At 36.8% G+C, this 22,399-nt stretch overlaps 2 protein-coding genes across 2 annotated transcripts; one reads left to right on the forward strand and one right to left on the reverse strand.

Annotated features, from left to right (window-relative positions):
• Positions 1-8,997: 8,997 nt before the first annotated feature.
• zic1 (zic family member 1 (odd-paired homolog, Drosophila)) lies at positions 8,998-15,967 on the reverse strand. Its single transcript, XM_053494316.1, has 4 exons — positions 15,841-15,967; positions 11,241-12,839; positions 10,685-10,848; positions 8,998-10,191 (listed from the first exon to the last, which is right to left on the reverse strand). Exons 2-4 carry the CDS (start codon positions 12,241-12,243, stop codon positions 9,994-9,996), a joined length of 1,365 nt encoding a protein of 454 aa, XP_053350291.1. The 5' UTR covers positions 12,244-12,839; positions 15,841-15,967; the 3' UTR covers positions 8,998-9,993.
• Positions 15,332-20,505, forward strand: zic4 (zic family member 4). Its single transcript, XM_053494315.1, has 2 exons — positions 15,332-17,541; positions 19,498-20,505. Exons 1-2 carry the CDS (start codon positions 16,371-16,373, stop codon positions 19,893-19,895), a joined length of 1,569 nt encoding a protein of 522 aa, XP_053350290.1. The 5' UTR covers positions 15,332-16,370; the 3' UTR covers positions 19,896-20,505.
• Positions 20,506-22,399: the final 1,894 nt, after the last annotated feature.

A 22,399-nucleotide genomic window follows, 5' to 3' on the forward strand; every position in this document is an offset into this window, starting at 1 on the left:
GTGATCCAGCAAGAGCAATACACGTGGCTGCATGACCCAGCTGTCCTTCAGTGATTATGAAAGAACCCCTGGCTTTTCACCACAGCCAGCTGGAAAAGTTCCTGGACCAAATTCCTGGCATGGATTTGGTCCATCTTGTATATGTTCCCAAGTCGCAAGTTCTCAAGCAAAGAACTGAAATACAAAAAAATGTGTGTGTGTATATATATATATATATATATATATATATATATATATATATATATATATATATATATATATATATATATATATATATATATATATAAATGAATCTAATGTTAAAGTGGACATATGGTGCGTGTAGTAGGCTGATCTGCCAGGCTGCTTCTCTCGAATTTGTTCAGAGCCGTCAGAGAATCAATAACGGGATGGACTTGAATCAAACAACAGGGACTCCCGTCGTCATTGGTGAAGGGCAGATTTTGTTTTCTTCCAAAGACAGATGCTGATGGAAAGACACATACTGTCTCATGCTGTGGTGAGGCGACATGCACTCTTCCCCCAGACGTCTGAATTTGTGCATCTTGCGCACAAAACATTTGTTTGTTTTCTTTTATATATTTTTCCATGGTTTTGCAAGAATTAACTTTATTAGCATTCAAAATTGCTATCGTTAGCCATGTGACATAGCCATTTAAACTTATAAAACACACATTAATAATACAGTGACTGTTTTGAGGTCAGGTTAGTGTGAGAATAGCAGTTTATGTCCTAAATTACTTTTGGTTTTCTGGTGTAAGGCAACACTTCTAAAAATGTCTTTTAAAAATATGGCCCTGCTCTGCCAGTGCAGGTGCTAAAAACAATTAGTAATTAATTAGAGCAAAGAGAAAGAAACATAAAAAATGGCTGCCACCTGGACCAAGCCAGAGCATTCTGGGACGATAATTATCAATCATGCTCTGGTTGCCGAATACGGACTGCTAATGCTCCTTATGTTTTCCAAATTTTGGGGTAGTCTTCATAGTCCCATTCATATTCAGGAATAATGTTTCCTGCAGTCTATATTGTAACATGTAGGCAAAAACATAGTGACCGCCATAACGAGCAATATAAATGCTTTTTATTTCATGAATTATTAATAGACAACATTAATAACTGTACTTTTTTATTTTTGTCATTATTAAACATGCACATGTAGCATGAAAGAAAATTTCAACCTAATCCTAAATCTCAACTTAACTACCAAATGTTGTTATGTTGGTTATAGATATTTCTTGTGCTGTGTTTTATTTGAGAACAATGCACTGCTAACAACACTGTTCAAATTATCATGGGGATTTAATAGCTCTATAATGATGTCTCAAAGAACATGTTCTTAAGGCCAAAAAGCTCTTAGTATATGTGAAAGAAAGAAAGAATGAGTTTGAGGTTTGTTGGTGCCTGTGTGGGAAAAAAAAAAAAAAACTATAACAGTTAACTATAACAGATATTCTGTGTGATCTTCATTGTAAACCACAATTCCCCTTTGGTTCGTCCATGTTTTTAAAGATGTCCACTGTGATGAATCTTGTCAATTAAAACATCTTGTGAGTGCATGGCAAAAAATATCAGGATATATCAGAATTCCGGGTTGTAGGAAATGTGGTAGCAAAACTTGTTAGAACATTATTTTAAATTTATAGTAAAATAAATAAATAATCAGTAACACTTTCTATGAATATTATGTCATAACACATTATACACATTTATACTTCTTTATAAAAAATATTTTACCTTTAATGTCTTTATTATGCATTAGGGATTGGAAATAGTGTTCATAACACAATGTAATACCATTGATAACAAAGAAGCCAAACTCCTGACTTGTTTTCTAATACCAGAGAGATTATGAACCAAGGAATCCTGGAAGAGATTTTTTTTTCACTTTATAAATAAGCTTTTGTATCTTTTATAGCAACACATATTTTCAGCATGAAAATGCATTATAAACACTGATACTGCAGGCATTAATAAATTCTTATGTTTATGCATATTTTTTATGGAAACATTGTAATACTTTGTAAACAAATTCATCGGTCAGTATAGGGTATCATGTCATTTTTATATAAAAAAATGAATAGAATCATACCATGTTGTACTGCATTCATGAGGCATTATAGACTCTCGAATACGTTATAATGCATGGATATGGTTATAATAATCATTTACGGGAATCCATTTCACATTATAGCTATGCATTATAAATTGTCAACCTGGTGCAATATTAATAGTGTTTATAATATGGTATCACAACAAAACCAAGTAAACCATTTTATTATAAGATTTTGTTTTCCAATAATAAATGATCCCAGCAACATCATCAAGAAGTCATACTTTACTCTCTAAGACAACTCATGGTAACATGTTGGATGAAGGCCATGTACGTATAATAAACTAGCAAACATGTGCATACAATGTTATAATGCATTTAAGAGGCATTAAACACACTGTAATATTTATTTAGAATGGCATTAAAATTTGTACTGCTGTCTATAATGCATTTATTTAGTGTTAAAAATAATGCTTTATTAGAAGTATATGGTGATATAACATGTTCTGAATACTAATAATAATGTATTGTGTTAAAAAGGCATAGAGTATAGTAAGGAAAGCTATAAAGTGTAATGCATTGTTATGAACATAAATGATGTATACAATTCCTTATAAATGCATTATTACATTATATGAATGTATTTGTAGTTTATTATTAATTTGATCATCATAGAGGGTGTTAATGCAGTCTAAAACTGAACAACTAAATAATTTTGAATTGAATTAATGAATTAATTATAACATGCTTCATGCTATGAATTTGTTTAAAGATAATTTAATGTATATGGCTGGATTGGAATGATTACATGAAGAGATGATGATGATGATGACGATGATGATGAAGAAGAAGAAGGATTTCGATAAGATGGTGATCTTTAAGTTCTCAGCATTATTCAAGGTGTTTGGTCCCAGATAGTTGAAGGATGAATGCAGATCTTGTAAACCTTTTTAGCTTCAGGTCACTGCACATAACTATACTTTAAAAATCGCACGTCTTGATGGGTTTCGGTTACCAACAATTTGCTACTGTCAGCTAAATAAGTCATTGCCTTTTGTATACATATATATCACATATATTGTAGCACCTCTAAAGAATCACCCTTTCAATACCTTTTTAAGGACTGGGAAGCCAAAAAGTCCTATCTCCTGAAGATTTTGTGGTGTGTCCACCATAATTTGCTGTTACCATAGAAACAATAATGTTTTACAACATAATGTTTACCAATGATTAAGTTTTACCTGCAAATACTGTCAGAGTTGCTTTTATAAAAAAATTTATCAGTACCATCAGATCAGTAAGATTCAGTGCTATGGTAAAAGAGTTACAATAAACATGCTTAGTTTTTTTGTTTGTTTTCACAAAAACCACCTTAATTAAATTATGGGTATGGTATGATACAACATTATAACATTTCACTGACAATCAATTGTTTTCAAAGACTCTACTATAAATAAATTATTTATTTACCTTATAAAAATTTCAAATTATGAACAAAACTAATCAATTAAAATCTGCTGGAATTTAACCTTTTTTACGCAGCTAAGGGTTTTCCTGGTGTCCTCGATGTATCTCATTTCAGTATGGGTTGGTAAATTAAATCACTTGATGGCACAGATCATAATTACCCATGCATTTCAATTAAGGCTGAAAGACATAGCATGTGATTGAACAAAAAAGGATGTATCCATTCCATTCAATGTGAGCATGCACAAGATCTGTGTAGAACTGTTTTGTTATGAGGAAGAACATCTATGATTCTGTCAGAGAGTGACAGACACATATAGACACATATGCATATATCAGATATATATTTTTCCCATGAGGAGATCACAATCAAGTAAATTTTTTACATTTAAAAAAAAACATTGATCTCAAAGAATCTCAATGGACAACAAGAATGATTCCTGCTGATCTAGTGATCACAAATTGTCCATCAAAACAAGATGTTAATTAATATCTCTTTAAACACAGTCTGCATATTTGCTCTGCAATGGAAGTTTTGACGTAGAAGCAGGTCTGATGATGAAATCACCACTTTTTTTGGAGTTGTAAACAAATCTTCAGTGTCTAATTATAAAACAAAAACCTTTCTCTTCTATGGTTCAGTGCACGATATTAATGAGGTCAGTGATTATGTTAATTGGGCGAATTGTTTACGGCATATTTTAATTAGTTCTCTGTGTTCAGTTCTAATCAAGAGCTTAAAAAAACTTTCTTGCATGCCTGACACCATGTTATTTCACATAAAATAGCGTTTCTGAATTAATAGTGCAGCAGTTGCTTTCTGTTAGTTTTATTACATCACCTGTGATGTGGGAAAACGTGCTTCATGTAGTCACAGTATGCTTGTAAAGGATGCTAAGTGTGTGATGTAAAATCGTCTGATGTTCTGAAACAAAGGCTGGTAAAAAAAAAGAAAGGGGCAAACAAGACATACTAAATGTATTTGTTAATCTGGATCCCAGGGATTTGCCCATGCATTTCTTATAAATTCATACTAATGTTTGTCCAGTGAAGCACACAAAGACACGAAACATGCTGTTTTTATAAAGTGCATTAAGTTTACAAATTACTCCCCTAACAAATAACCATTCCAGGCACTATTTGAAGTGCCATTATCTGAGTGTTCCAATCTACTGCTTCACCTCCAGATTTTATCATTTATTATACTGATGAGATGCAATTAAAAGAGCAGATGTCCACAAGCTGCCTCATCTGTGACGGGTAAATAAAATACCGTCTGACGTAATGAGATGGCATGAGAGAAATATTTGTCTTTATAGAGCTTGCTTCTGATGAAAGAACAGGTAAAGAAATGCAATATGTAATAATATGGTATTCGTATTCATTTTGCTTCTCACAACTGAGAGTATCATCACACCCAGCATAGATGGAAGGGTCAAGCATTTTTCTCACTTCTAACAGAGAAAGTAAACAATAATCTAAAATGGATCTTATTTATATATTATATAAATGTAATTCAATGTGCTACTGTACCAGTAATTAATTTTACTTAAAAATAATGCTTATGTGTATAATGCTAAAAATAGTTATTCACAGAGACACAAATGTAAATATGCACAAGGCACATGTTTTCTGGATAAGGGCATTGGGATGTGTAGGTTTCCAATCCCTTGACATGACATGACAACATATAGTGTGAGCATCCCTTCAAGAAGTCTACACTCCTGTCACAAACAACTAATTGGAATGACCCCATTTAGCAACATTGTCAGGGGAACATGACAACACACACTTGTAAGTGCCTTCACCAATCTTCTTTGGTCCAAGCATAATGACACGACTGATGCTGGAGAGGTCATATAAAACCCTTATGACTCATGCTAGTTGATGGCTCTTTCTTTAACAATGTGGACCAAAGAGTTGTCATGGAGAATGAAAGCAAACAAAAACAAACAAACAAAAAAGATATGTTATTAATATTTTATAGATGTTAAATAAACTAGGGTATTATATATTTTTTGCATTTCATTTAATTTCAATTGATGTTATTGCTTGATTTGTTACCTATCCTAGCATTCTGCTTTGGCTTCAAAGCAGCATTTAATATGGATTTATTCAATTAAAAAGCAACACTCATTGCTTTTATTTCATACAACTAATTTCAAACACATTGCTGTAATATTTGCTCTGTATTCCCACACCACTTTTCTTCCTGCTATGAATAATTGAATAATTAAAGAATCTATCTAAATTCCCCTTACATGCTAAAATCAAGACTTTTTTCCAAGCTCTGGACTTTTTTGTAAAGTAATAATAAATATGTGAATGTATATTGATGACATTTTTGAAATTATTTGGCAAGTGTGGTAAAAGCGCACACATATCAAGTCGACAGGCCTGGTGTCAGCCAAAGGTCATGTACAAGCAAGAGGCCAGAAATGCCAGCTAGCTTTAAATTTTATTGGGGTGAATACTGCTTTTAAAAAGCCACTGTACTTTGCTCATTTGTTCGTTTCATTATATTTGGTTATTTATTTATTTATTAGTTTTTGTTCCAATGGTCATTTATAATGAGGGAAAACATTATAAAAAGTGTTAATAATGTATAATATAAATGTATGCATTAAAAAGTTATTTATTGCCATGATAGCACGTTATAAAAGTGTTACATGCCTATTCAGAACAAAACTGCTATATAATGTTTAGTTATTGTTCGTTTCTAAAGTAGATTTGTTTAGAATTGATGCCTTACACTATTTTCTTAAAGTTTTTTTTTTCAACAATCAAATGCATCTTCAAATTTCAGATTATTTTTCTCAAAACTTTAACAATAAGTTGATAAGTTGACGTTTATTAGGCAGCGCCATGCATAAATGGGACTTGAGGCATGTACATTATAATGTGAAATCTTGCATCTCTCTCTCTCTCTCTCTCTCTCTCCTGTGCTCACATTACTAACATTAACTGCAGCCATGTTGGGAAGTCAACACTGACTGTGTGCTAACCGCATGAACTGGGCTCGAGTTGTAATAGCTTCTTCGATAGAACCCCCCCCCACACACACACACACACGCACAAACACAAAACAGATTGCTTCAACTAATGGGAAAAATAACTAGCTCGAGGTAATAGGTAAGACTAAAACACTAAACTGGAGTTAAAATCACTCTAATGATAATTCTAAATCGTTTAAATATTTTGCATACATATTTGTGAAGAGTAAATGTCTTGAAAATCGCAGTACCTCATTGCTATGCGTATATGATTTTATATAAGTGTTTGGACACGATTTGGAGTTTTTTTTTTTGTATGTTTTTTTCAAGACTATATTGCGCGAGCTCAAAAGAGCGCTGAGAATCAATTAATGTATAGTATTTCTTTCTAAAAATCGAAAAGTGACCTGCCACATAACCTACAACATCGAAACATAAATTGAAAAATGGAGCGTTTAAATGTTTATAATGCTTATTTAATATTATGTTGTAAACCTTACACCTGAGAAGTGGTGTGTTAATGTGCGAATAATAATAATTTTGTACAAAAAAAATAAATAAAAATGAATAAATAAATAAATACACTAGCCTATTTAGATTTTAAAATAGTTATGTTTGACTTTTATAATTATATAATAATGCTTTCTTTTACTAAAAGTGTTTTAGGATGTATGTTTAGTCTACACGTTGCCGTTTCTCCTTAAAATATTGTGTGTAACTGATGCTTAATATTGAGTGAACAAAATAAAAATGTTATTTGAACGCTGCCAATAACAGAGAAATAGGAAGCATAGCTTCCACACACGCGCGCGCGCGCACTTCATTGTATAGATCAATACATAACACTTTTTTATAGCTAGTCTAACGGTGCATGAATGAAAATGTACCAGAACCTTAGAATAGATGTAGAATGTTAAATAGAGTCGAACAATTCATTTTATTACCATCACTCACACATCTCAAGAACTAATAACCCGTGAAAAAGAGAATATGAATGTTATTGGTAGTGGGGAAAAAAATCACCTCAGACATCATGCAATTGCACCGTATTCGTTATTACGGTTTCTCGTAGCCTTCCAATGCATTTTTATAAGGTTGTTGTTGTTGTTGTTGTTGTTGCACCACACTCTTTTGTCGCCCTTACTTTGCAGGCATGTGTACATTCTTATGGGAGATAGTTGTGAACACTGCATTGTATTCAAGTGTGCATTCAGAACATTTTGGACACGCCACAACAAAAAACAGCCGTTTATAAATTATCACCTAGCTGGGGCATATACGTCAAAATAGGCATAACGAAACCCTTGGTAGCTCTCTAAAACCTCATTTGGAATGCGAGGCATTGTGAACGTTCAATGGGACAAAGATGGTAGTAATTTATTAGGCATGATTTTAGAATTAAGTCAGACGATTTTAGGATCTACATCAAACCCCAGAGGAAAGAGAAATTTCAAACGCCCAAAACAAATATAAAATTTTCAATTATATATCGTTGAAAATAAATTAAAATTTAATTTTTCACACTTTAAATTTTTAGTTGTGTATTTATTCAGAGTTTACTTTGCAGCCGAGATTTCTTCGTTTCTTTTACGTTTTACACCCTAAACTAAATATAAACCAACTATTAATAAACGTTTCAATTTCACGCTCGGGCCTAAGGTTAAGATTATTTTTGATCGTTATTATAATTTTTCCTTGCATGTTGAAGTTGGAGTCGTCTATTTGATGTGATTTCTGCCTAATGGGGCGCTCAAGCACGCAAAGCAAGCAAAGCAATGAGGAACAAAAGCCCATAGCGCTGACTCTCCCAGACTTCTGGCTTTAAGTGCAACACTCCCCTTCCCCCCGCCACACACACACACACACACACACTACTGAAAAACTATTGGATCAGGGCATAATTAAACAAAACAATTAAGCGACGTCAGCAAATTAGCAGAGACCACGTTGATACTCAAAATAAAATAAAATTCGTCACGACTTGTCGTTTTGGTTTAAATGTGAACACGACACTAGGGAGTCGATCGAATCATGCTTACACTGAAACAGTAATAGAAAATGCAATTACTTAAAAAAAATAATTCGTCTTGCTGAATTAAGTGATGGAAATAAAGAATGCGCGATGCGAGCTGATGCAATTACCTTCGAGTCCTGAACAGACTAGAGACAGCTTACATTGTGTCGTGGACTAAATTGTTTGAATGAGTTTCAGAGGAATGATTTGTAGTTTGTAGTTTCGGTGTTAAGGGTTAAATTGTTATTTCACATTTATATGGCTGGTTCACGATATTTAAGATCAACGGCATTTAGTTTTATAATAATAATAATAATAATAATAATAATTGTTTAGTTCTGTTAAGACTAAAATGCTTTAATTATTTTAGAATATATTTATTCTTTATTAATTGCGCATTTCAATAGGTCTTATGTTTTCTTTTTATTTTAAGTGCACGTGTTTGAGAAAACAAAATTATTGAAGGCATATTGAATGTTGTATGTTTAATCCTTTAATATTGTACGAAATTGTAACCAAACATTATTTGGAAAACTAAATTTTACATACCCTACCAAACGCATTTCTGCATAAATACAGATAAGGCCTATATGTCTATAACATGAGTTAACCGGATCCTTTACATGCGGATAAATATGGAAAACTGAACCGTAGTACAGGTCATAATTTCCTGCAAAGTGGCATTGCAATAGACAGTTCTTTTTTATATATTTTATATCACTTATACATAAACAAGATTGACACGATTCAGGCTTTCACTACACAATTTATCGACATGACATTAAATAACAACAATTGTGCTACTCAGACTGGACTTAGACGAAAATGTTGCACTGGATACAAAAGCACATTAATACTAATAGTCGGTTAGGTAAACGTGTAGACGGTATAATACTGAGGAATTCACATTTGGTACACATTAACTATAACATTCTCCATTTTCAGTCAAGACTAAATCATCGCAATATTCGTAAAGCCATCTCATTTTTCCATATATCTAGGGACCACATTTTTTTTTCACAAATTCCCTTAAACTGTATTATGACTATTTACAAAATAAAAATATTACATTTTAAACTAGGTGAATCTTTATGTACAAAAAAAGCAGGGTTTTTGACCTGCTTGTAGCATGCAACTGATCCCCGGTGAGCAGTCTCTCCCCCCAAAAAACAAAAACAAAAACAACAACAAAAAAAAAGGAATAAAAAAAATAAAAAAGGAATAAAAGGAAAGGAAAATTATAAAATATATGTATATTAGGGAAAGACGCTTTAGTCTATAGTTGTCGGCCTCGCACCGCGTCCATGCACTCACTTCTTTCTGCTATATAGCCAGAAAACAATCGGGGTTCTCCATTTTTATTTCTCTCTCTTCCTCTAAGAGTCCTTGTGAACAGGCTGATTGTTTTCATTTCCAAGCAGTCTTAAAATCTGCAGTCTTTTTGTTTTTGTTGTTGTTGAAAATATTTACACGTACCATTCGTTAAAATTTGAGGCCAGGGTGGAGGTGGTGGTGTGGTGCACGGTGGATGATGCTGAAGGCGATATGGAACTGCTGCCCTGGTTCTCTGTGGATGGAGAGACGATTGTAGGAGGAGTGGAGGACTCGTAGCCTGAGCTGGCTGCTGGAGATGGCTGCGAGCCCTGAGACGATGACTCGTGAACCTGAAATTTGAGAAAAATGTAAGCTATAAATATAGCAAAATGCTGAATAATAATGACATTCAGGTTCTTCTTCAGGGTAGTACGACACTTTGTGACGAGATTATGGTATGACACTAAATAAACAAATAAATAAATAAATAAATAAATAAATACGAAAAAAAACCTGTCCATGTCAAATTTCTTATAATTCCTAAGAATCAAAACTAAAATAAAATTGTATATATTTTGCATTTTCATATTTTCTTTTTACTTTACATTTTTTTAACGAAACTTTACATTTTAATATTCAAAAAACAAATTAACAGGGAAAACACTAAGATGCATGCTGAATCTTTCATTAATCCTTGCCCTGTATTTCAAGCAAACACTTTCTCCCTCTCTCTCTACCGACAATACCCCAGAGAAAGAAAAAAATAATTATAAAACCGGGAGGTAATGCACAAGAAATAAAGTGCAGACTATAAATAAATGTATTATAAATTTGTTTACATACCTTCATATGTTTCCGGAGGGAGCTGGGGTGTGTGTATGATTTGTCGCACATTTTGCACAAATAGGGTTTATCTGACGTGTGGACGTGCATGTGTTTCTTTCGGTCGCTGCTGTTAGCAAACCGCCTGTCACAGCCGTCAAACTCACACTTAAAAGGTTTTTCACCTACAATACAAACAGGAAAAAACAGTCATTTTTTGTCTTGTTTGTTTTACTTAATAAGTGTGCACACTTCGATTTAAACTACAACACCAAACGTTAACAATACAACTAACGCTAACAAAACAATTACTGTAATTTTACTCTAAGAATAAACAAACATTCTGCAACTTTACATAAAATTATAAAAAATAAACGAAACTATTTTTCCTAATATAAAAAACACCTATGGCAAGAATAATGCATTACTTATTTTTGTATTTAATAGCTAATTAAATCAAATATAAACTAGTAAACTGAAATAAAAAAATATAAATAATTAAAAAAGAAAAATATTACCAACATATGATATTATTATTATTATTATTATTATTATTATTATTATGAGTGCATGTTACCTGTATGTGTCCTCTTGTGAATTTTTAGGTTTTCTGAACGGGCAAACACTTTGCCACAGCCAGGAAACGGACACGGAAACGGTTTCTCTCCGGTATGCACTCTGATATGGTTAACGAGCTTATATTTGGCCTTGAACGGTTTCCCTTCCCGTGAGCACTCTTCCCAAAAACAGACGTGATTTGACTGCTCGGGTCCGCCGACATGCTCCACGGTCAGGTGAGTGACGAGCTCGTGCATGGTGCTGAAAGTTTTGTTGCAGGACTTTTTCGGGTTGCTGAGTTGCTCCGGTTCGATCCATTTGCAGATGAGTTCTTGCTTGATCGGTTGCCTCATGTAACGGAAGAAGGCACCGGCTCCGTGATGTGCTGCCATGTTCATGTTCACGGGGCCGTAGCCATGAAGCTGCGTTGAGGCATAGTGTGGATCGGACCTGGGGCTCGCCACGTGGCCGTACTGCTCAGCCCGTCCGTACACGTCGCCAGAAAACCCCAGGCGCATCTGACCGTTCACCACACTTGAGGCGGATGCGTGCGACGCCGCTTGCTCGTGCAGTCCTGGAAAAAGCAGGTGCCCGGCGGCGTCCGAGTGCCCGTGCGGGCCCGCGAAGCTCCCGGCGGCTGAGGCAAACAGGCTATGTTGCGCGCCTGTCGCGTCTCCGAAGCCCCGGTTCCGGAAGAGAAAGTCCCGCGTGGAATTGAACGCCGCAGCTGCCGCCGTGGAGTACGAGCCAACGTGGGTCGCGTGGTGATGGTGATGGTGGTGGTGTCCCAGGGCGGCCGCGGCCGCGTAACCGGCGGGCGCCTGTGATGAGAATGCTGCCTGCCCGGCGGCACCGAGCTCATGGGAGCCGTGGTTGATTTTGAACGCACCCATGCCGTCTGCAAACGGATTGATCCCCAAAGCCACTTCGCGGTCCGCCACTTCACCCGCTGAGTGATGTCTGGAGGAACCGAAAGTAGTCACTCCGATCGCCGGATACTGCGCTCCCGCGTCCAAGAGCATCTTTAGCCCGCAACAGGAGCAGACCGAGAGAAATCACACACAGACAGCAGCAACTCTATAACAACTGTCTCTGCTGAGGTTATTTCTTTCCGACTTAATGCAACCCAAGCACACTCCAGTCTCCTGTTTACTTCTATTTACTTTTTTTTAAGTGGCGAGGGAAAATATTTCCCCCCAAGTCCAGCTCATCCGACGATGCGCGCGCGCAAAATCACGCGCGATTATTGTTGTCTCTGTCCTTTCTGCAGGTTTATCTTCTTCCCCAACTTTTCACCTCCTCCTCCGCGAGTCGAGCTGGTTCGGACTGATAGTCGCAATCATTCCTGCAGATAAATGAATTGAAAAGACAACACACAGTCCACCCCTGATGAATGGGGAGGGGAGGGGAAGCGATCTGGGGGCAGCACGTGACCCCCTTACGTGGTCGGTCATTGGTGAGCGTAAGATTTTTTTCGCATACCCCTCCTTTTACCAAGATTCACCTTTACCAAATAACAGAGCGAGCTTCCTCAGCGCCGGCGCGATTGGTCCGTTTACATCATCAATCTGCGGTATATTGTATATAGTAAGGAGGCAGACTGACTGTTGATTTCACCCTGAAATTCAGAAAAAAAGGGAATCAGAGTTTGGGGTATGTACAGGCAGAGAGTGCGAGTTTCTCAGCCTTTTTGCATAAACAAATGTGCTGGCCATGTGGACAAAGTGTAATCTTATTATTATTATTATTATTATTATTATTATTACTACTACTACTACCAGGTGCAATTACATAATCTCAGTTGCACAGAATGTAATATTTTAGTCCAAAAGAATAATTTAAACACCAAGCGTTTAAATCAATTTAGATGCCTTTTTTTCCACAATATCAGTTTATATATATATTATATTTTATATTTTATTATATTTAGTGTAAATAACATTGTGACCACACTTCATTGAGACATACTGCCATTTTATACACACACTATATATATATATATATATATATATATATATATATATATATATATATATATATATATTAGTATGTTTATACAACTTTCATAACATGATTTAGCCTAAAACTAAACTCAAAATACTGTGTCGTTGCGTGCACAAAGAAAAAAAAAAGCTGTGGCTTGTCGAAGTTATCAAGTGGGATTTGCGGCACTCTCACTGCAGGAAACTCCGGGCGGCTCCAGTTCAAAGCCATACGAGCCATGAAAATCAAATCCGGACTGCAGCCTTCTGCTCTGTACATTTTCCACCTCATTCCAGAGAGAGAGAGAGAGAGAGAGAAAGAGAGAGAGAGAGGTGAGACTATGGTCTTGGTTTTTTTTTTTTGAGAGAGTGGGAGAGTTCTTGTAATAAGAAATATGGATAGTGTCTCTTCAACAGGTGTAACATGCTAAGCAAAAGGTCGAAGTTACTGAGCTCCAAACGGTCAGTGGAGTGGGAATGACGTCAGCTGGAGATGATTTGTTTAAAAATGACCTTAATTGCATATAATTGCATGTGGATTAAGTTTTTAAGCTTTAAAATCGTAACAGAATATAAGAATTGTATTTCATAGTGAATCGTGTCGGAACGATGAATGCAAACCCTCTCACCATGATGCACCAGCACGCGTGTAAAACGTTGCGAAAATTAATGCACCAGGGTAGGATCAAAATTCGTTTTTTAGTGATAATTCAAAAGTTCAGGAAATTAATCCCGTTATTTTATAATGCTAATAAATATAAGTGCTGCGCTTTTTGCACATAAATGAATTCTGTTTTTGTCGCAAAAACCTTTCAGTATTCTCTTAGATTTTTCTAAAATTTATTATTTTGTTTACTTTATCCACACATATATACATTTATGATTAGAAACCCACGAAACAACAGCAACAACTGTGTATATTTTGAGACGAGATAGTTAATATTTTCATTAAGAGTCATATTTCACATGATGTTTATTTATTTTTAGCATGAGATGGGCTGGAGTTGTCAGTAAAGGTCTGATGGATCAATCTAGGAGTGTTCCCAGTAGAATTGAAAATTGCAATTTACTTATATAAATTATTAAACAGGCATTAAATATTATTTGCAGTACTAATCATGCAGTGTTTTTCGAGTGTCAATGTAAAATTTTGTATTTTACGGGTAAAATTTTACACTTCCAAAATAAACACTGGATAAATATTGGTCTTCATTGTATTTGATTATTGATCAGGTATACCAAGCATCACAGTCTAAAAGGAAGTTGTATTAAAATCCTATAAAGGTAAAATAAATTTACTTGGCACATAAAAGAGATCATTCCAAGCTTATAAGAGCCAGTAACGCACATAAACCGGTTTACGTTTGGCGACATTGCCATGAGGTTATGAAATGTTGGTGTGACATGTCAAAAGACATTAAAGGCCTCATCTCTCCTGGAGAGGAACAAATCAGTCAGTGATCGAGCGATCTGTGTAATTCTCCCTCTCCAGCAGTCCACCCAGTGCTTATGGAGATTTGCGCGTCTGCTATGTGACATGAATCTAATGGTAAACGTCTGACCCCTCAACCCTTTTGGGGTCATATCTCTCTCTCTCTCTCTCTCTCTCTCTCTCTCTCTCTCTCTTTCTCTCTAACACACACACACACACACCTTTTATATATTATTCAGACTTATAGACTGTATAGTTAGTGAGGTTTGTCTATATATTATTTTTTTTATTATTAATGACCATATTTAAGTAACATTTACTATAATAAGTCACAATAACAACAGTCCACCCAGTGCTTATGGAGAATTGCGCTTTTGCTATGTGACATGAATCTAATGTTAACTCACTGACCCCTCGTCTCTTTTGGTGTCACATCTCTTTCTGTCTCTCTCTCTCTCTCTCTCTCTCTCTTTATATATATATATATATATATATATATATATATATATATATATATATTCGTTTATTCTTATACACACCCAATGACGTTCAAAATCACGTTTTGCATCACATATATATTGTGATTTTAAGCATTTATTTCTCTACCCCAAAGCGGTTATGTTTTGTTGTTCATACAACATATAATAGCTTTTAATAGTATTTATAAATAAGTTGATATGTATAAAGTCCCAAACACACAAGCAGGAGGAGTTGTTTTCGGCTGCTTTATGCAGCCATGTGTTGGCTGTTTAGCTTTGCTGACCCTGCACAGGCTTCCTTGATAAAGTGCCTCCTCCGGCGCTCATGATCCACTCTCGGACACAAACTAAATTACCTCGAATCATAACAACAGCTCATTTACTACGCGCCGCATAACTGGAGCTTTTTGTTTTGAAGAGAGAGAGAGAGAGAGAGAGAGAGAGAGAGAAATTCTGATTCCGTTACGAACCCGACAGAGCCAAGTGGGTGGGCAGTTGACTAAAAAACAAAGCAACATTTTTGCTATTTTATATTTCCTCATTACAACGTGGTTATGCTATGAGGTTGGATTAAAAAGCTATACATTGTGCAAGGTGGAATAAGCGCATTAAAAGGAATAAAGCACCAGTGGCAAGCTGTAAGTACTGTGTTAGATCATGAGGTTAGTTTGAAAGCGACTAAAAAAAAAAATCAGAAGCAACTTTGGTAATATCAGAAAAACCTACTGTATAGATCGTCGTTCCAGTCACGTGACGATTGCTTTGCTTTTTAGTTGTAACTCTAGGTATTGTAGTTATAAGTACAATAGCCTTTGCATAACAACAACAACAGAAGAAAGAAAGTCTTTTTTTTCCACCTCAACCGCTGCCTGAGGCTCGGCGCAGGCGCTTTGGCTGCTTGCTGTCACTAGAAAACATTTTTTCCTTCTCCTTCACATTGGAAACTGTCACAAGTGACGTCAATCACCGAGCTCTGACCAATTAGAGCGCGGAATGATTGTTTAGCTCCGCGGGCTGCAGCGCCTGCCATGAATCTCCATTCAGTCTATCAAAGCGTCCCGCTGCTGCCTCTCAACCGAATGGGATCCCATGTAGGCAGATAGATAAGAACTAAACTTTAGCAAGTTTTATATATATAATTTTTTCTCTCGTTCTGTATTTTTTCCCACCGCGATTAAAATATATTTGTCATCATCATCATTATTATTATTATTTTGCCTGCTGTCAAGTTATTCTAAAAAAGAAAATTAGGAGTAATGAGCGTGGATGCGTTGGGAAGCCCCGTGATGGACCCTGCGTTTTCCAAACGGAGCACGGCACTGAGATTAGTTGACTTGGCAGGGGCTCACCACCATCACCATCATCATCACCACCATACCCCTCAGAGCGTGACAGGCTTCCCGGGGTTTGGCGGGCACGCGCACTCAATGGCTCACGCGCACCCTGGGGAGATCACGGCGGAACCCCGCCTGGGGCCGAGTCCATTCGGGCCAGAACCCATGGGGCACTCGGCGGCCCTCAAAATCAGCCCAGCCCATCATTATCCCCACCACCACCACCACCACCATCACAATCATCATATCGCAGGCCACGGTGAAGTGGTCTCCAGTCCAACGGGAGCTTTCGGCCCGGTGCAGGCTGCGGCGACGGTCCCGTACTCCATGTCTCACGCGGCCCAGGCGCTATCCGCAGGTAGGGATTTCCTTATTCGCCGAGATCTGACAGCTCAAGGAGCCATGCCCGCACTGACCGAGCAGACCTCTGGTTCCGCCTCTCACCACGGAGTGTTTGTCTCGACCACAGGTAGCTACCCGGGACACTATGGCCACCTTCATCCTGACGCCGGAGCGCATGCTCTCTTCCCTGGACTCCATCATGAACAGCCGTCCAACGGAGCACCGGGTGGCCAAGCCTCGAACGGACAAATAAGGCTAGGCTTACCGGGCGACATGTACGTCAGGACCGATCACTTAAGTCAAGTGGCGAGCAGCAGATCGGATCCCTTTACAACATCTTCGCCTCTCCATGGTCTGAATCTGAACATGAACCTCAGCACTCACCACCACCACCACCATGGACACGGTGCCTTCTTCCGTTACATGAGGCAACCGATCAAGCAGGAGCTCATCTGCAAGTGGCTGGAGCCAGATAACTCGGCCAAGAAACTCTGCTCCAAAACTTACAGCACAATGCACGAACTGGTGACGCATGTGACCGTGGAGCACGTCGGTGGACCTGAGCAGGCAAATCACGTCTGCTTTTGGGAAGAGTGTCCGCGAGAAGGGAAACCATTTAAAGCCAAATATAAGCTCGTGAACCATATCAGAGTGCACACGGGAGAAAAGCCGTTTCCATGTCCGTTTCCTGGCTGTGGCAAAGTGTTTGCCAGATCAGAAAACCTGAAAATTCACAAGAGGACGCACACAGGTTAGTTTTTATTTTTTGTTTTGTAAAGCATTTTACAGGATGCCGCGTTATATAAACCTTTTTTTATATTGCAAGTCCATGTGCTAATTTAGAGAACTATTAATGTTTACGCAGAACGTTTATTTAATTCTAAAACGTAGACTAGAAACCATTTTTACTATTACTGCACTTGGTTTGGTTTTTACTACCTCTACTGTTAGTTCCGATATTTTGCATATCATAGCCATACAGCTTATATGGGTTTTACAATATACTACCGCCTACATAAGCTCAGAAAAAAAGTTACATGCAAGTAATTTATTCAGTCATTGCATCGTTGCATGAAAATATGATTGTTTTGCACATCTCTGTATTGCATATGGTTAAAGCTGAGTTTCTTTGTGCTGCATATTTTAAAAGTTGAGGCATATTTTTGTAGTGTGGGGCCTAGTCTAAGGAGTGTGTCCAAAAGTATTGCCTGTTGATAAAAAAAAAGAAAGAAAAAAAAGTTGAACCTCCAAGATGCCTAATGGGTAAATATCCAATATGTACATTTTAGGTATATTATTGACTGCCATTTGCACTAGTTGATTTGCTTTTAGACTATGTTGCACTAACTGCAGAATATGGGAGATTATTTGTTAACTCTAAATGATAGTCACTCAGTTTTAGTAATATTCTTTTTTTGTCAGAATGTATGATCGAAAATTAGTAATAATAACAATAATAATAATAATGTTTGTGCAAGATTATTCAGGATAAAGTGTACGAGCAGCATGGATGGCCAAAGTCAAGTTAATTATTGCGGACGTGATTAATGAAGGGTTACGCTTAGGGTCTTGATTAACTGTGATATGCAACAAGTCGTTCAATGCAAAGAGCTAAAGCCCTGGGGTTTACTGGATACTCGTTCTTGCTTAATCTGAAGTACACAGCAAATTTTATCAAAATGATTACTGTTTATAGTTTTAATATTTAGGACATTAAATTAAAAAAGAAAGGAAGCCTACATGCTGTTTAGAAACTATTTATGTTGTTAAATACTGCTTACACCTCCCCCAACATAATTGGAATAATTTGGAGATTGGGTAAACTAGAGGTTTCTTTATCTTGACTGTATTCTAATCCATTGTCAAAATATCCAATATTCGGTTGGAACGTGCTGGAATCTGAATCTTTGCTTATGGATGCAGTTTCCCAAGGGTGTCCTTCCTTGTTTCTCGCTTGTACTACACTAATAGCCTATAGTCTTGATTGGCTCTCTCAGCCCAACAGCTCAAGGTCAAATTTATATTCAACACGCGAGTTTAATTAGACAGCAGCAATTACATATTCTCATAAGCGGATTGCTCTGCAAAAAAAAAAAAAAACATCAATGTCTTGTGGTTTGAATGTAATTAATTCAACCATTCATAGTCGCTTAGTCCACGTTCTACATAAAGTAAAATAAACACTATCCTGTATGTTATTTATTTTTGCACCCGTTTTATACTCTGTATTTTTTGATGTGCATTTTTGGCCATGTTTGTATCAAACATCGTGCTCATAAGCGTGTGACATTAACAATTAGGAATTGCAAAAAGGAAAGGAAGCACTTCCTGACCTGCTAATAACAACTGTGACACCAGGGTCCACTTCCACAGTTTGCTAACAGTCTAAATATCAATCCCCAAGGGACAAAGATGTGAGGACAAATCTGTTCAGTCAATTACAGCCCGCCATATAGGCCCTGCATTTTTAAAAGGTGTTCGGAAGGAGGCTGTTTATGATGATACACACCGATACACTTTTTAGATTGTATTGTACCAAAAAAAATGTTTTACGTTATTGAGTAACAAAGCACATATAGTTTACATGATTGCATATACAGCAAGTAAAATAAACAATTAACAGAATAAGCTGTGTCAGTCAAACTTGCCAAATTGTGCTGATTAGCAATAAAAAAATAAATATTTTCCACATTTATTTTGAACATAGGCGAAAAGCCATTCAAGTGCGAGTTTGATGGCTGCGATCGTCGATTCGCCAACAGCAGCGACCGGAAGAAGCACTCTCACGTGCACACCAGCGACAAGCCGTACAACTGCAAAGTGCGAGGCTGCGACAAGTCCTACACACACCCGAGCTCTTTACGCAAACACATGAAGGTGCACTGCAAATCGCCGCCTCCACCGAGTTCGGGCTACGAGTCCTCCACCCCGTCTCTCGTGTCTCCATCGTCCGATCTGGGCCGAGACACTCTGTCTGGGTCGCAAGCAGCCAATTTGAGCGAATGGTACGTGTGTCACAGCTCAGGCCCCGGCGGCACACACAGTCCTCTGAGCGGATCTTCTACCCCAGATCCTTCAGAGGGTCCACCTTATCAGAACTCCTGAAAAGAATTTGAACCGTGTGCTCGTGGCGACTTTTGTAATAATGCCTTGGCCCATGTGAGAGTCAGAAAAAGCAGTAGCCTATTCAGTGGCCTCAGTTCTTTGGCTCGCTGACAGATCCATGTCACAGCCAAACCACAAAAATGAGGTGACCAACTTGTCTCCCACGTGGACAGAATATGAACTATTATCACCACCAGTGTCCAGTTTATTGTAACGGTGTACTGACCACAGCAAAAAGCACCATTGTTGTGTTCACACCTAGAGTGTTTATATTTGAATGCTGTAGAAGTTGATTAAACACTGTAAGATTTAATTTTACACTAAAGGTGTTAATACCATGGGTGTTCCTTGAATACCAGAGATTGTCTGTGTATGCATAAAGATGTATTATTTTATCAAATGGTGATTTTTCTTTTTGTCTTCGATAAGCTCTTAATTTATTTTTCTGAATCAATACTGAATTTCATCTTCTTTTTATTGTATTATCGAACCAAAGTGCTTCAATATAAAAATGTACATATGTAAATTACAATGTTTTAATGTCTGTCAACATTAATTTTGTAAGGTTCAGTATTTCAGCTATTTTTAAATGTTTGCTACTACTGTTTGTGATATATATATATATATATATATATATATATATATATATATATATATATATATATATAATAACAATATTTGGTATTATTTGAATAATTCAAATTTCATAAAGACGTGGACAATATTCTCTTGTGTTTTATGCAGCAGATACAATTGGATGGAAGCATTGTTATTGTATTTGATATGACATTTCATTTACTATTATCCTCTGAGCAATGTGAGTATTTTTGGTGATTTTTTTGTAAACCTCCTCAACAACCCATTTTTATGAGAACACGAGACCTTAAAATGTGTACCGAAATGCCTTGTAAGTTGTCAGTAATTTAAATAAAATGTGTAAAATAATATGCAAAAATAATAACTGTTATATTCGACATGCAAAGGGGATACAGTAAAATTATTGGATTCGATAACCAAATTCATCTAAGCCAGCTTTGTGTAAGAGACAGACAGACAAACAAACAATCAAAGAAACAAACAAACAAACAAACAAACAAACAAACGCGTTTAACTAACGAAATACTTCAACGGTAAATAAAATTTAGAATATAAAAGCTATAAAAGTATAACAAACAAACAAAAAACAAATACCAGTAAACTGAATCAACGTCAAAATCAAATAAGTTACACACTTTCTTTCTTTCTTCCTTCCTTTCTTTCCTCCCTTTTTTTTCTAAACCCATTGCCCATTATAAAAACGATGTACATAACTCCCACTCCTTTTCCGTGGCCCTGACTTGCCTTTCTATCCTTTTATTTGTTTTTATATCCGCATAGGTATCCCTGTTTTATGCCCCGATTATGTGGAGAGTATTTCATGAAATGCCTCAGTCTTCTCACCCCGACATCAAAGAAAGTTTTATACAAAGAGCGATTTCTTCACGACGGTGAATCTTCATGGTGAGTTAGAATTTCTATGGCAATCGTCGAGTCAGTCTCCACTAATATGGGGACCCAGGTTGTGCACCCTGAATGCTCGAAAAAAGGGGGAAAAAGCCAACTGTTTGAAATTTAATAATGTAAAAAAAAAAAAAAAACTTTCCTTTGAATAAATAAATAAATAAATAAATAAATAAATAAGTTTAAGGGAGCACAAAAAGTAGAAAACGAAGTGGGGTATCTATCTATCTATCTATCTATCTATCTATCTATCTATCTATCTATCTATCTTATGAAAAGTACAGGACAGGGTTTTTCCGCATAAAAAAATCTGCATAAAAACGAGAGTAACATCGCTGAAACAATATAAAGCAAATGATCTGTCTGTCTGTCTGTCTGTCTAAAGGTTAAAGTCTTCGCCCACTTTTGCAATTTCTATCATGGCCTTGTGGATTTGAATGCCACGAGTCTGTGGGTGGATACGCATTGCTTGAGGGGATACGTTATAGTTTGTCTCTTTTTGGGGTAATTGTCTTGTTGTTTGCACTATCTAAAATGCTTCACTGAATAGAGAGAGAGAGAGAGAGAGAGAGAGAGAGTAAACAGAAAGAGAAATGGCTAAACAGTCGAGTCCTCCACAGCACCAGCTCTCGTGCATGAATGGAGTAAGGGATAGTGTGGTCTCAATTGGAGCGAGGAGGCCTTTGAAGTGTTGCTTATTATCACAGGGATTCCTGCATGTAGTCTAAACGACGCTCATGACACGGAAAAGGCTTCTTTTGTCGCCAATTTGATCGCCCCATCTTTTTTCAAAAAGTGTCTCGAGCTCTTAGTTCCGCCCATCAAACTGAGAGGGAAACGAATTCGAGTAGAGTGTGTGCATGTCCTCAAAGCCACTGAAAACGCGACAATGTTCGAGTCTGTTTTCGTTCTCTCTCTCCCTTCTCTCAGGGCACTTGTGTTTTAGGAGAAAAAAAGAAAAAAAAATAGATATTGACGACGGATCGTTTCACTTAGCAGTAATG

Source organism: Clarias gariepinus, chromosome 4, assembly GCF_024256425.1.
Source record: "Clarias gariepinus isolate MV-2021 ecotype Netherlands chromosome 4, CGAR_prim_01v2, whole genome shotgun sequence".
In the NCBI taxonomy this organism is placed as follows: Eukaryota; Metazoa; Chordata; class Actinopteri; order Siluriformes; family Clariidae; genus Clarias; species Clarias gariepinus.

Excerpts from the sequence above, each read along its gene's own strand:
- zic1 (XM_053494316.1), bottom strand. The coding sequence starts at position 12,243 with ATGCTCTTGGACGCGGGAGCGCAGTATCCGGCGATCGGAGTGACTACT. Across the intron at positions 10,849-11,240 it reads TCACAAGAGGACACATACAG|GTGAAAAACCTTTTAAGTGT; the intron begins GTAACATGCACT and ends TTTGTATTGTAG. Across the intron at positions 10,192-10,684 it reads CCCTCCGGAAACATATGAAG|GTTCACGAGTCATCGTCTCA; the intron begins GTATGTAAACAA and ends CTCAAATTTCAG.
- zic4 (XM_053494315.1), top strand. The coding sequence starts at position 16,371 with ATGAGCGTGGATGCGTTGGGAAGCCCCGTGATGGACCCTGCGTTTTCC. Across the intron at positions 17,542-19,497 it reads TCACAAGAGGACGCACACAG|GCGAAAAGCCATTCAAGTGC; the intron begins GTTAGTTTTTAT and ends TTTTGAACATAG.